The sequence below is a fragment of the Porites lutea genome, chromosome 6, assembly GCF_958299795.1.
Source record: "Porites lutea chromosome 6, jaPorLute2.1, whole genome shotgun sequence".
Classification (NCBI taxonomy): domain Eukaryota; kingdom Metazoa; phylum Cnidaria; class Anthozoa; order Scleractinia; family Poritidae; genus Porites; species Porites lutea.
The window spans coordinates 3,432,465-3,447,425 of record NC_133206.1 but is presented as its reverse complement, the minus strand read 5'-3'; the positions used below and the strand labels follow the sequence as shown (position 1 = coordinate 3,447,425).

Below are 14,961 nucleotides of genomic sequence, written 5' to 3'. Positions count from 1 at the left end.
TATTCATTTACGAACATTGGCTGGTCATTACAGCTTCCTGAGAAGACCTGGCAGCAGTTGTTTTTGTGAGTAATAAATTTATGTCTTCTTGTGTAATTTGTGTAATTTGCGAGAGAAATTTTCCTGCTTCAGTCGGATTGTCCGGAGATAACAAAGTGCATGACAAATTTAAAAACAACAATAAAAACGGAAATTTTGCCTTTAAATGTTGTTGATGACCAGTTGGTGTCTATTCTGTTCCCAGTGAATGTCTTTCGGCCAAAATTTGCTGCAGCTGGTCTTCGACAAATCTGCGAAACGCGCAACTTGCGAGTTTTTTTTTTAATTCGGCTTTATTTTTGCTGCTTGTTGGATCAGGACCTAAAAGGTCAATGCCGATAGAAAAATTGGGCAGTTTTTCGCTGGTTTCTTCCATATTTTAAAGAGAAGGAAAAGTGCACTGCAGCTTAAAAGACGACAACTTTGCAGCCAGGTAAAAAAAAATGCTCACGTCATCTTATTTACGCACGGGCGTGCGTAAATAAAGATTTTGTTCATAGCGGCTCAATAGGACTTATATAGGGCGAGCACCCGCGCTATGTTATAACAATAATTTGCCAACAGAAAACAAAGGATTGTGCACTTTCAGGGTGCTTCCAACATAAACTGCAGCACTGTTGTTTTTATCATTGATGTTTGCTGCTTTTCATAACCAGTCTCCTGTAATAACTATGGTTCATCCCATCATTTACCGCTAGCGATAAGATAATCTTCGAGATACTGACCAAGTTCGTCCTCACGGATCCTCACGTTATTTACACCATAATTTCCTTTAGGGGATATGTCTGTTTTCAAGCGTAAGTGAAGGAGATGTTCAAGGCTGTCCTACACAAGCAACCAGTAAAATGGGGTACAGTCGAACCCCGCTTTACGGACACCTCATTAATACGGACAAAAGACACTTGTTTCTTGCCCAATCAACAGATTTTCATAGAAAGCCAACCTTGCTAAGGCGGACACTTCATTATCAACTGTGTGATGTAAAACAGACCTTTCCTTTCCGAAAGGAAGAAAAAAAACTCTACACTTACACCGGATAGAATGAATTACAGACGTCAATTTCAGACTATTTTGGCATCAAACAAACAATAATAGAGAACGGTTAATTGATTAAGTAATATATTAGTGTTTCTGTTGATTTATTCGACGGAATGACCGCTTTGTGGAGGTTAGAGATGTTTAGTTTACGATGTTTATATCCCTCTTTTATTTCTTAAGTATTTTGCTCCAATCAAATATTTTTTATTTTCAACACTCTTTATCAAACAACGAAGACGCATTATTACTATTATTTGTCTTAGTGTCATTAAATCAACGGATCCTTGCTTCTTGGTTCACAGGTAAGCAGTTTAGAGCTCTCTTTGTCAGCACAGTTCGTACCTCTCACACAAGCAAGGCATCAAGTGACAACGAAGGAAATGAAATCGGAAACCCGTACTTGTATTTTCTGTCAGATCCGAAGTTGCTCAACACCGCTCTCACTCGTGCTCAGTCACTCATTGCCGTGGTTGGAGATCCATTTTCTTTGAGAACCGTGGGTAATTGCCAAGGATTGTGGGAAGAGTTCATCAAGCGATGCAGTGATGATGGGAAGCTGTTTGGTATTGAACATGATGAGCTAGAAGAAAGCATTTCCCAAACTGGACTGAATGTCAACGCTGCCGAGTTTGTACCATCGACGGCCACGGTCACCAATCAACAACTTTCCACAGATCCTTGCGATTCCGTGCCAAAAGAATCTTCACAGGCAAATAAGTTGGATGATCGTTTGGAAAGTGAGGATAGCACTATTCAAATACGAAAACCTCCTGACGATACCCAGCAACCCATTTCAGATGAGATTATGCCTAAATCTCTCGATACTGAGAAGAATGAGTACGGAAGTTCATCTGATTCTAACGATGCAAGCGACGAGCTGTCGGAAAATGATGACCATAACGATGCTGATGATTTCGCGGAATACGATAAAGTCGATGACACTGTTCCCCACAAATATATGGATGCCATCATTCAGGCCTTGAAGAAAAAGTGCAAGGAGAAAAAGCTTCGGCAGAAGGTAAAGGATAAAGGAAGGAGTAAAGAGACAGGGGATAACAGAAGGGAACCGGGTGGTAACTCAGTACGAGATGAGGAGGAGATGAATATTGACCACCAAGACAACAACAAAGGCGTGTCTGGGAAAGAAATAGTTCACGAGGACATCAAAATGAAAACAAAGAAAGGGAAAACTCAACTTTTCCTGGTAAACATTAACTACGGATACAGTGAACGAACCAAAAGACTTATTCATCAACCTACTGTGGATAATCAAGAGTGCCTTCAACCGGAGTATCTCGACCTCTTGTTAAAAGATAACCCAGAACTTTATCGTGAATGCACATTGAGAGTAAGTTACGACAGGGTAAGAAAAACGTTTGGGGAGTTGCAAGATGTGGAGAGCAAAGATATTTTGATCGAAGGAAACACGCGCCAGAGTTTCGATCGCGACGTCGTTGTTGTTAAGCTGTCGAACACTTCCTCCAGCGTTTCTGATAAACAGCAGAGAATTTCGGAAGGACAAAAGGGAACTATATGTGGCATTCGACATCATGCAATCAATCTCCGCGAGCGGCAGTTTGTGTGCACAATCTCAAGAGAAAACCCTCGATTGATGTTTCCTATTGACAAATCGATGACACCGATCGCTAACCTGTCCGACGAATCCCTTCGTGGTGTTCCAGTTTACAAACGAGTACAGTCAGATGAAAAAGCAGTGCGTGCTTACACACTCACCCGCAAAGAAGCGTTGAGTGGCAAATATCTTTTCGTTGTTCAATATCTTAAGTGGAGGCCTGACTGTCCCTTTCCACTTGGCATAGTAACAAAGAAGATTGTCAGGGGTAGTAATCTTACAAACGCTTTCAAGGTTCTCGACGATGAGTATCAGCTGAAAAACAAATTCCCAGAAGACGTTACCAGCGAGTTAGAAAGAGAAAGTCAAGCCAGGAAATGGTCTACTATCCCAACTTATGAAAGACAGAATCGCCGAGTCGTGCAGAACGCGTTTACTATAGATCCTCCCGGAAGTCGAGCCCTAGATGATGCCTTAACGCTTGAAAAACTCGAGAATGGCCTTTTTAAAGTCGGGGTCCATATTGCTGATGTGTCTTTCTTTGTTCGAGCAGGGAGTAGAATTGATATGGAGGCAAAGAAGAGAGCTACCTCATACTTTCGTGGCCAAGGCAATGGAGTAGTCCATATGCTTCCAGAAGAGCTAAGCAATAACATTTGCAGTCTTTTGCCAAATCAAGATCGACTTGCAGTTTCTATATATACGATTTTGGGCCAAGATGGCCGTATTCCGGAAGAAGAGCAGTTTGATTTTTGTCGAACGATTGTGAAATCACAGTGCCGTCTCACGTATCCTCAAGCACAGAAAGTCATTCTCAGAAAATATATACGTTGCCGCCCTGAGAATGGACAATTGACACCAGAAACAGCAGAAAGCATCCGTTTGCTTAGTTCTCTAGCCCAAAAAAGAAGGAAAAGCCGTCTTGGTGATGGGGCTTACTTTCATTTCGATCATGCGGACCGAAATGAAGACTTTGAAGCTCATGAGCTGGTGGAGGAAATGATGATCCTGGCAAACACTTTGGTGGCAAAGTACCTCCTAGCACAAAAACTGGCACTGGCACCATTGCGGATTCAGCTTCCGCCGAAAACACATAAGCTGAATGAGTGGAGGGAGGAGTTTGGGAATTGCGCAAGGCTGTCTCTTTCACTTATGAGACATTTGCCTGCTCCTCAAGATGTCGACTGCGTGGAATCAATCGTTGTGCCGATGTCTACGTGGGAGCGTATTTGCAATGCACGTCGTCAATGTGACCACGGCAGGGAATTGAAACTTTTACTTTGCAATAACAACATCTTCCCTCAACTTGCAATAGCAAATGCTGGTCTGAATAAACTGCGACGGAAAGCTGAGGATGTGAGAGCCGCTGAAGTGACAGAGCAGTATAGAATCCATTGGTCTTTGAATGTGCTGGGATACACTCGTTTCACGTCTCCAATTCGTCGCTACCTTGACATCGTGGCTCATCGTTTGTTACTTGAGAGTGTCGGACAAGACCGAGAAGACGATGATTTAGACGAACTGTTTCGCCGTTGTTCATATCTGTCTGACAATGCAGGCAAGTTTGAAAGAGACTGCGACAAGATTCAGTTGGCTGAAAAACTCAGACTAGAAAGTTGTGAGTTGCCTGCTTTTGTGGAAATGATCGAGAGAGATTTTATTGGATTGCAGCTCGTTTCAGATGCAAACCAGTACCTATCTCAAAAACAAAGGAAGATAAAGATAAGTCACCTGGGACCAGCAGAGCAACCTGTGCTACATGAGTCTTCCAAAATGTTAGAGCTGAAGTGGAAACTAAGAATTTACGATGCTTCCAGAAAAAGCATTAAACGAGCTGAACGCATCTCAAGGAAAAGACAAAAAAAACATCTCCGCCGGTACAAGAAAAAAGTTTTGTCTTTGCTTTCTCAAAACTTGAGGTGTTTTCGTTCTGGATACCATATTCCTGGAAGTTTATGGCTCGACATCATTGAAGCCGTCAAAAGTGGTAATGATAACAAGTTAAACGAGCGCTTAGGGGAGATAGGTCAACTAATTGCCCAACTGGAGGAAAGAAAGAAAAGAACGTATGAAAGCACCATTCGAGAGATAATGCCGTGTGAAGAAGACGAAACAGAAAGTAGTGACGATGATGATGATGACGATGATGATGATGATGACGATGATGATGATGATGATGATGATGATGATGATGACGATGATGATGATGATAATGATGATTATGACGACGATGACGATGACGATGACGATGATGATGATGATGACAGTGTCGATGACAGTGACGATAGCGAGGATGAGAATAACGATGACGATGTCGAGAAAGACAATGATGATGACAATAAAGGAGACGAAAAAAATGATTTACACTTCATCGACACATCCCTGGAGCTTCATGAAGCTGACAAAGTCATCATTCAACTATCAGCCGATAATACTGGAGCGATAATTATGCCAGAGATTCAAAGCTTCAAACTCGCCCCTGATATTAACATCTGCCTCGAACATAGAAGGCTTTCCGACAAGTGCTTTGCAGAGGTTGCTACAAAAGAAGCGTCTCAACAAAGTTATTCAACAATCGACAAATACGTCCTCGCTTGGAACCCAGTACTTGACATGGAGGCAGCAACAGATTCGGTAAGAAATGATGATAGTTTTATTCTTCAAAACCTGAAAGTGAAGTGGCAAATGGATGACTCTGAGAAAGTTTGGGTTGGAAAGTTTCAACTCAACAACGAATACTGCAAAACCAGATATATCGAGATCTCTGACGGAGACTATGCTTGTGTGAGAATTTCCGTTGCAAGGTCACTAGACTCGAGAAGCGATTCAAATGGAAGCAGCAGTGAGTATGAAACAGCAAGTGAGGGTGAGCATTGGGTGGAAAGCGTATCTTTGGACCAAGAGGCAACGAAGAGTTTTTGGGTTGGCCACTGTAACATATCAGTAACAGTTCCTAAAAAGAACCCAAAAAAATACTTGATGAAGTTGTTTCAACACTCAATGGAATTTTCAAACATTCTTAAACGTGGAACAGTCTTGATTTGCACCGTGGAGATTCTAAGACAGAGTATTCCCCTCAGGTAAGTATTTTTGACGTAAAGTTTCATCAATACTGCCTTAATTGTAAGTGAACGTCTTTCTTTACAGTAATACGAGAACTACAACTATCACTATCTGGATAGTCCGAATAAAATTATATTTTAATTGAACTTTTTAAAATATCGAAATGCAATGAATACTCTCATTGCAATCAGCTCTATTTACAATCAGCTTTGTGAAACCTCGTTTGAAATGCGACTTAACCTCTGTAATGAAACGCTATCGATCACTCCTGTAAGAGATCCGAAAACTCTCAAGAATTGCCAAGGTGATCACTCAGTCAACAGCAGTTCAACAAAAGCATGTTCGGTCTTATCAAACTTAGGAAAATACTTAAACTAAACCCTGATGTTTGGTTATAACTTCAGAGGTGAAGCGTAATAACAACGAAACTATAAGATATCATTTTAGCTTGGCAATTAACAAGTGACATAAGACGACCACCCCCATTAAAATTTATCAAAAGATCGCCTACAAGAGGCAGTTCTCGTAAATGACCACCTCTAATTGCGACCACTTTTATGTCTTCCCGAGGTGGCCGGTTACGAGAGCATTGACTGTAGGTTCTCAAAATCCAAAATTGAAAAAATGTGGGGAATAAAAAGTAAAGCCATACCGGTAGTAATAGGACCCGGCGGGTAACACAAAACAGAAAAAATAAAAAAAAAGCAAATTCATCTTATCCTAAGGAAGGCACTATCCATTAATTATGTCCCTACCACATTTAATGGAGGTTGCATTAGGTTGAATTATAGCGTGAAGTTAAAGGAAATATTGGTAATGATGATGACGATGATGAAGATACCCTCTTCTTACCCTCGGCAGTATTTCATAGCAAAAATGCCAGTGGGGCTGAGAAAATGATGGAAATAAATAACATAGCACTCATAACAGAGTTAAGAACCCCAACTGACAGTAAGTGACCAGGCGGATATTTACAAGCGTGGCCGCTAGCACGGAGATGATCAAGTAACGTTGGCGATTTTTACTCATACCTAAGCAAAGAAAAGAGTAAAGAAACTTTCTTTAGGTTACCGGAATGAAATACCTATTCGATATTATTAAAACAATAACAAAAAGTTAAGTTTCGATTTTGCGATTTGTCAGTTAAAACAGTATGCCGTGATGTTAAGATGATAGTTGCACCTAGAGAAAGAAAACGTGTTGAAACTCAATCACGTTTACCCTGAGTTTGACATGGTATAAGAGAGATGAATGAATGAATGAATGAATGAATGAATGAATGATTAATGTCGAAGACGTGCGAAGTGTTTACACAATCGTCCGAGCCAGAGGCTCATGTTAAAAACGCTCGACAAACTAAAAAATACAAGACAGGATAAAAAGTGAATTATGTATATACAAATATTAAGAAAAACCTAAAAACATCGTAATTTTGGGAAACTTTTTTTTTCAAGAACAAAGATATTCAAGAACAAAATTATTTTACTTGCTGTCACTCTTTAAATCTGTTGTTTTATGGTTAAGATATTTGTGAGTCACTTTACTATAATGGAACCTTCATACTTGGCCTCGTCATACCAACCTCGAAGAGAAAAATTGGAGGTACTTGAGAAATATGCTGATATAACTACTGAAATCAAAGCCCTGTGGTTCATGATGGTAAAATCTATACACCCAATATTAATCAGATTAACGCTACCAAACATTTGGGACCAATGTACGACCGTTGACAAATCCCCTGCAACGTTTGTGCTTCTTGGAATAGACAAAGAGGGCCTTGCTTTAATAGATGCTTTAAAACAAGTAAGTCCTTAACGTAAGATTGTTCTTTTCGCTTCTTTCATAGGCGAATGATCTCAACTCTGAGTGATCTACCCGTAGGGGCTACTACGCTTACACGTAACATATGCCTGGGAACAGCACCAACACTAGAGGGTACGATTTTTTTTACAAGCGTAAACTTAATTACACTAGCACCTAAACGACTTTCATCTCACTATATATCAAAAAAGTAAAAAAGCGAATTAAATGGTTTGGTATTTCATTCATGTTGATATAACAGAACATTGCATGGCCGCTTGGAGGTATAAAATTTCTTCCCTCGTTTTATTAAATATTTGACTCGTCCACTTGGCTCAATCGTGATATATATCAACTCCAAGAAAAATTTCGTATCTCCAAGCAGCCATCTAATATAAATCCTCCTCTTTTGATTTAATGAAATATGACTTTATCAAGGTAATGAATGTATCCTTCGTAGCCAGTTATTAAGGTGCGAAGCTCTTTACCCCTTTTTGGCTCAAACAAAGTAAGTAAAACAGCTTTTTAAAGTTGGAGTTCAGGGGCGGATCCAGGGGGAGGGTGCAGGGGGTGCGCACCCCCCCCCCCCCCCTGGGATGACCTGCGGCCGCTTTCTAATTAACACTGTGCAGTAGCTTGACAGACATACAAAATCTGCTCTATCGTTTGATATGTATTCTCAGCAGTTTACATTATGTTATTTCCTAGTCAAAAGCCCTCTTCTTCGTATTCGCTTTTAAAATTTTTTACGTCATCGGTCAGTTAGTGGTGCACCCCCTCCTAAGAAAAATCCTGGATCCGCCCCTGGAGTTGTCACATCGCGCTTACCAACCCCTCTTATAATTTGCAGATCTAAGAATTCCATTACCGCTTGAAAGCCTTTCGATTACTGAACGACCTCTAAACTACCTTCAAGAGCAGGCTGTAAAGAAATCACTGCGAGGACGATTTACTCTCATTCAAGGACCACCTGGTAAGCTTTTCAAACAGCGACACTGGTTATTTCTTTCTACTCTGTGTAAAGAAACCAATTAGATACCTTATAATATTTGATCTGTTTCGTGGTGTTAGTTTAGATAGTCGGTACAAAACTTTCGCATACTGAATGGGGAGATCTTGCTTTTGTTGGTCTTGGCATTCTGAATTCGTTGAATTCAAAAGAGATTGCTTGTTGAACGCCCTCAACAGAAAAACCAGCCAACTGGTTTAATTTATTTTATTGCTTCATTCAAACAATGTTACTGTTGTTTGCTTTTGTAATTTAGGAACGGGAAAGACTGTAACAGGAGCTCACATTGCTTACTGGTTCGCGCAACGTAACGTCAGAGACAATCATCCCCTATCGAATACTCCAAGAAGAAGAAGTAGAAGGATAATTCCGGAAAAAGCCCCTCGGCAGCTGTTTTACTGTGGCCCGTCGAACAAATCTGTTGACGTTGTTGCAGGTGCGTAATGCGTTGTCCTAAACTTCAAAGGCTTTAAGATTGGATGAAAAATTGGATTTGCTTCAAATTTGCTCATGTGCAAGAGTGTGCAAAGGTGTGCAAACTGAGGGTAAAATCTGCGCAAAGGTGGGAAATACCGAATCTGCACACCAATTTACATTTACATTTTTGCACATGAGCATATTTGACACAAATCCATTTCCAGTGTAAACTACAAGCAGGTCCGTCAACCGTTTAAGGGACTCTGTCACGACCTGTGCCGAAGTAATTTCTTGGTGCCTTGAACCAAACACAAATTATTTAGAGGTATGAAAGAGATTTCAAACAAATTTCATCACGGAGCACAAACCATATTTTTTTGGTGATTTTGGCAAGCATGACATTAAAACTCAACTTTTTCAATCCGTGTTCATCTTTGCCATCCGTAGCAACAGACGGCAGAAACAGTTTCGTCAAAATTTTCTTAAAGTTCAAACAGATAACAAATACCGTGACAGGCCCCTTTAAGGTACTTTGTCATAACTGTGACAGTCCACTAGCTCTTACCCGTCCAAAGTCTGTGGCTGTTCGTTAATGTACGTATGATTTCTTATTTAGAGTATTTGAAGGACATGGGTATCAAGATTCTCAGAGTATACGGAAATGTCATTGAAGAGGAAAAGTTTCCTATTCCAAATAGATTAAAGCGAATTCGACAGACAGCCATTCATCAAGTTCCTAAAAGCTTAAAACGCATCTCATTGCATCACGTGATAAGAAACCACCGCCGGTCACCATATGCGCGGAAGTTGAAGACATATGACAAACTATTTGCCAGAATGAAAAAGAAAAAGAAAGAAGTGCCAGATGAAATGATCAAAGAGTACCTAAAGGTAGTATTAATTTTATTGATGAAAATCACTCACATAGCATTCTTTGTAGTTAGAGAAACATTTTGTTTTTAGACTATCGAATCTTCAACGTTAAGTTGTTATGGCAAAGTTTGCTTATTACTCCACCTGCTTGCAAGCATTTTGCTGCCATATTCAGTCGGGGCGAAAGTTGAGTGGAGAGGCCTCACTCTTTTGTTCTGCCCTTAACGTTTTTGCTAAGTTTGCTCCAGGTCATTAGGTGCTACTTGGGTTATATCCAGTGTGACATTTTGTTATCCAATCATTATAAAAATGGGAAAGTCCTCTTAGAGGTTTCAGACTGCAAATGTCTGCTCAGTATTTCTATATTCATCACAGGTGAAACGGGATGCTGAAATGTGGGTCATCAGAAGCGTACGTAAAGGAAAATACTATCAGATTGTGCTTTGCACCTGCTCAGTGGCTGGGAGTAACAGAATCAAAGAGGCATGTAACAACACCATTCAGTGCATAGTAGACGAAAGTGCCATGTGTCTGGAACCAGAAACCATTGTTCCCATTCATTGGTCAAGGTCAGAGCAAGTGGTTCTGATTGGAGATCACATGCAGCTTCAACCAATTGTAACCAACAGAGTCGCCAAGTCGCTTGGACTGACCAAGTCGTTGTTCGAGCGATACTCTTACTGTTCATTCATGCTTGAGGAACAATACAGAATGGTAAGTATTCATACCAGAATAAGTGAAAGCTTTATCGGACTGTAGCTTACGAGGGAGGGCACAGTACTTGACTGAGAAGAGTCAAAAATCATCTTAAGGAGAACAGCGCCCTCAATTGCAAAGCTATGTATATGTACATGTACCAACAATAAAATAACAATAAATCACATATTTTCCCCTCTTAAGTATTTTTAAAAGCGACATAATCATTTGTTGCCCGCTATCGTTAGCTGACATTTCCTGGAAAAGTTGAGACAAGAAGATTTGACGCCGTCGTGACTGCAATTCTCTTTGTCAGGATACATAACACTTTTATGTCTGGGAAACAGATGGGTCAGGTTGCAATTTTGTGGCTGCTGTTTTCCTCTCTAAAAATTCCTGTTACACTTTGTGTGTTTCAAGCGATTTTCCTGCTTTTTTCGTTTTGCTTTGACGCTTTGCCCTTAGTAATTATTTCTATACTAGTTAACATCTTAATGCACGAAATAACCGCTTGCGCCGACTGAATTTGTTTTAGCACGAGGACATCTGTGAGTTTCCTTCCAAGCATTTTTACGACAGCAAATTAAAAACAGCAGACTCCGTAAAAGCGCGAGAAACGGTAGTCAGCAAAGAATTCTGGCCTAATCACACTGACACAACTTATGTACCACTGGTGTTTTGCAATGTCGTGGGCGAAGAGGAGGAGCTCGTGGTGACAACAGAGGAAGGGCATGAAAGATCCAAAAGTAACGCAAAGGAGAAAGACAAAGTGGTGAGTTAAGATGAATTTTTTCGATCCTGTAAAGTAACATATCTCATACTTATATGAACCTCTACAAGGCGTATTCCTGTTTTAAAATAAACGGCTGCTGGCTTCAGTAACTAAACGGTCATTGGCCTAGTCGACCTACAAGAGCTTTTTAACGTTTTCTACCAATGAATCGTTCATTGTAAAAAATGCTTCGTCTTGTCGTTTGCTTTAATGATCTTAAGTTAGAGTGAACAGTTTATTCGGACTGATTCTCTTCTTTTAAATTCTAATAAAATTCTTGGGTTGATTTAAGAAACTACGTTATTCATCAAGTGTTAAGCACTTTTCTGACATTTTTTTCTCGAAGACCAAATCTCGTGTGGATATTTCCACTTATCAACTTATACCTAAATCCACCAAATAATTTCAAATTCAGTAGTTGAGACGCCTTGAAGTAATGACCCAGGATTCAGAAACACTGTCCGTCAAATACGCCACTCTTTATCATGGGCTATAGGTAACATAGGTTTCTACTAAATACAGATTAAATCTTTGCGTAATAAAGTGGAATTACTCTCATTGAAGTAGTCTTTTGTGTTGTCTGGTCAATTCCTTCCCATTTATTTCTTGTAAAAAAGCCCCATAATAAGCCTTTTTTTATTTTGAACTCAATCGGTATTCTCGAACTCTCGGTTACCTAGACTTTAGGTAATTTACGGGCTTTTTTACAAGAAATATACACCGGGAGGAATTGACCAGACAAGAAAGGAGTACTACAGTGTGAGTAATTCCACTTTATAACACAACAGTTCGATGTTTATGTAGTTGAACCCATGCGTTCTATAGCCCATGTCCTTAATCCTTTTTTTATTATTATTATTTTAGGTGGAAGTAGTCAAGAAACTACTTGCTTGTGGTGTAGAGAAGGAGAGTGAAATTTTGGTTTTGAGTCCTTATCGCGCTCAGTGCCATATCATTGAACAAGAACTTGCTGAAAACAAACTCTCTGAAGTGTCCGTGACTTCTATTGTAAAGAGCCAAGGTACGTTTGAACGCAAAGAAATCGATGTTGTTGTTAAATTGAAAAATCTTACGTTAGCCTGCGGACCGGCTTCCAAGTGGAGCCGGGCGTAAAAGACCGGCGAGCGAAGCGATGGAGTCAAGCGTGGCCTGGGGGGAAAAAAGCGCGGGGGCCTGTTGACTTTGTTTTGATTGCGCTCATTCATGATGCCATATCCCTCTCAGATTGTTAGTCATAATAAAACAAATTAACTTTTAATTCGAAGCGGTTTTGCCTGAATAGTTAATTATATATAGGTATTACTTAGAATAACCGACCACTTATAAGGAGATGAAGGGTCCAAAGATTCAACAAATGGTACACGGCGCAGTGTGCACTATTGAGTTTTACAAAATAACTAAGATAGTACGCGCGCTCTGATTGGCTGGGAGGTGTGTTTCCATGAAAGTATGTAAACATGGTTGTGTTGTCAAGATGTTTTGCGCTGCTCCCGGTAATCATGCAAGTACGAATTTGAAAAAAGGTTAGAGTTGAAAACTCCACAATTTTATTTTATTTATACTCATTTCGTCGTCAAATCTTTAGACACCTGCTGTGTCAATTTGTTTTCGCTTAAGATGACATTTTAAAGCGAGAAAAATGGTATTTTGGAACTCATCTCATAAAAACAAGAGATGATTACGTCCACAAAACTTCGTGTACAACACCTCACGACTGGTAAAAATTTATCGTTTAATTGTGCCATGACAAACAGTTTTGCTTCTTTCTTTTCTCTGGAAAGATATGTCATAAACAAGCAGTAGAAAACGTTTTTCTTTTTAATGCACACTAAACGCCATGCAAACATAGAGACATTTTCTATTGCGTAAATAGTTGCTCGCGGGGGGTTGCTAAGGAGTGAAATAATTGCATGAGGAGACAGCCCAGTGTGACTGAAGCTTCTTGAGTGCTTAGCGATCTTCCCCAGTGCAACTACAACTCAATACTGCTCGCTGAGCCGTTTACCATTTGTTATATAACATAATCAAAAGAATACGTGCAACTTTTTGCTCACAAGTACACAGGGAAATGAAATGAGTGCTGTCATCTGCTCGCGCTCGGGCGTGTGTAAACCATTCTTTCGGAAATCAGTTTTCTTTTAAAACAGTCTTTTTTCAAACTAAGTAGTCCTCCGTCCCAAGGTGGATTTTAAGTTAACTTTCGTTCAGTTTTTACATAAAAATCTTGGAAACTATGAGGTAAAAAATTATAGTCACATAGAACTAGAAAGTCACGCGTACGGCTTTGCCGAATATCGGGCTAGCTTTCACCATCATTCACACAGGGGCAAATGGTAAAATAGTAATAGGTAAAAGATTGCTGCCGCTGTTAGTTCAAACAATTTTATTGAATATTGTCTATCGAATGTAACACTGAACAGAGCAATTTTATGAGAAGTCGAAAAGAACGAAACATAACGATTACAATTTCTGCATAGAAGAAATGAAATTAATATTATTATTCGAGATGATTTTATCAAATTTATAATTAGCAGACGATATACAAAAACAATTTGTAGATAACAGAAATGACTGTATCAAGAAGAACGTCACATTTTTGCGTATTTTTGCTAGAAGTTGAAAGAGAATAATAATTAATAATAACAATTAAAACTTATATAGCGCAATTACTTTCCATGGGACATGATCAAATACACTTTAATTACAATAAGTTAAAAAGAAAGACTAAAAATGAATGAAATTTACAAGCAGGTAGAAAGATTAAAAAATGAAATAAAATAACAAGAAATGATAAATAATAAAATAAACGAAACAGATACACTACTACAAATTCAAAGCTTGTTTAAAAAGATATGTTTTCACATGGCATTTAAAATTTGACAGAGTCAAGGCTGGATATTTCGTTATATAGGTTGTTCCAGAGGTTTGGGGCCGCGTAACAGAATACTCTACCACCAAGTGCTGGGAGTATCTTGCCGCTTGGAACCTCAAGCATAACTTTTTTGCTGGATCTGAGAGAATTATATCCAGTTGATTTCCTTCGGCTGATCAATTTGCAAATATAATCTGGCACCATGCCGTGAATAGCTTTAAAAGTCATTTATAAGTAAAATCTTAAACTCAATGCGATACTTGACGGGAAGCCAGTGGAGCTGAGATAAGACTGGTGTTAAATGGCAAAACTTTGGTTGCTCAAAAATCAGCGTTGCAGCTGCGTTTTGAACTCTTTGTATCTTATCAATTTGTACCAGTGGCAATCCATAGAGTAAACTGTTACAGTAATCTAATCGATCGGCTGGAGACAAACGCGTGAATCAAAGTCTCCGAGGAGTCACGCGATAGGTGTTTTCTTATCCGCCCAATGTTGTAGAGATAGTAAAATGATGCATTACAGACTTTGTTGATGTGGGAGTTTATTGACAGCTTGTCATCAATGTACGAGCCAAGGTTCCTAACAACTGACGATTTCATTATAGCAGAGTTTTCCACGGCGATCGAAGAAGTATTTAACTTTAGATAACTGTTGCCGTGGGCCAATGACGAGAAATTCCGTCTTTTCATCATTGAGAAGGAGTTTGTCGTGTTCCGTCCATGAGCGAATGTCGTCAATGCAATTTTGCGTGGCAGTTATGGCATCTTGTTGACTTGACAAGTCATAGCGCTTGAAGGACAAATATATTT

At 39.5% G+C, this 14,961-nt stretch overlaps 1 protein-coding gene across 1 annotated transcript in view; it reads left to right on the top strand.

The window, feature by feature from the left end:
- Nucleotides 1–14,961, top strand: part of LOC140940917 (3'-5' exoribonuclease HELZ2-like) — a 39,135-nt gene that overhangs the window by 20,118 nt on the left and 4,056 nt on the right. The window contains exons 25-32 of the mRNA XM_073389879.1: nucleotides 1,380–5,730; nucleotides 7,560–7,648; nucleotides 8,364–8,486; nucleotides 8,779–8,958; nucleotides 9,556–9,830; nucleotides 10,188–10,526; nucleotides 11,044–11,280; nucleotides 12,145–12,301. Of these exons, the coding sequence (XP_073245980.1) occupies nucleotides 1,380–5,730; nucleotides 7,560–7,648; nucleotides 8,364–8,486; nucleotides 8,779–8,958; nucleotides 9,556–9,830; nucleotides 10,188–10,526; nucleotides 11,044–11,280; nucleotides 12,145–12,301 (5,751 nt within the window). The remainder of the gene's footprint in view (nucleotides 1–1,379; nucleotides 5,731–7,559; nucleotides 7,649–8,363; nucleotides 8,487–8,778; nucleotides 8,959–9,555; nucleotides 9,831–10,187; nucleotides 10,527–11,043; nucleotides 11,281–12,144; nucleotides 12,302–14,961) is intronic.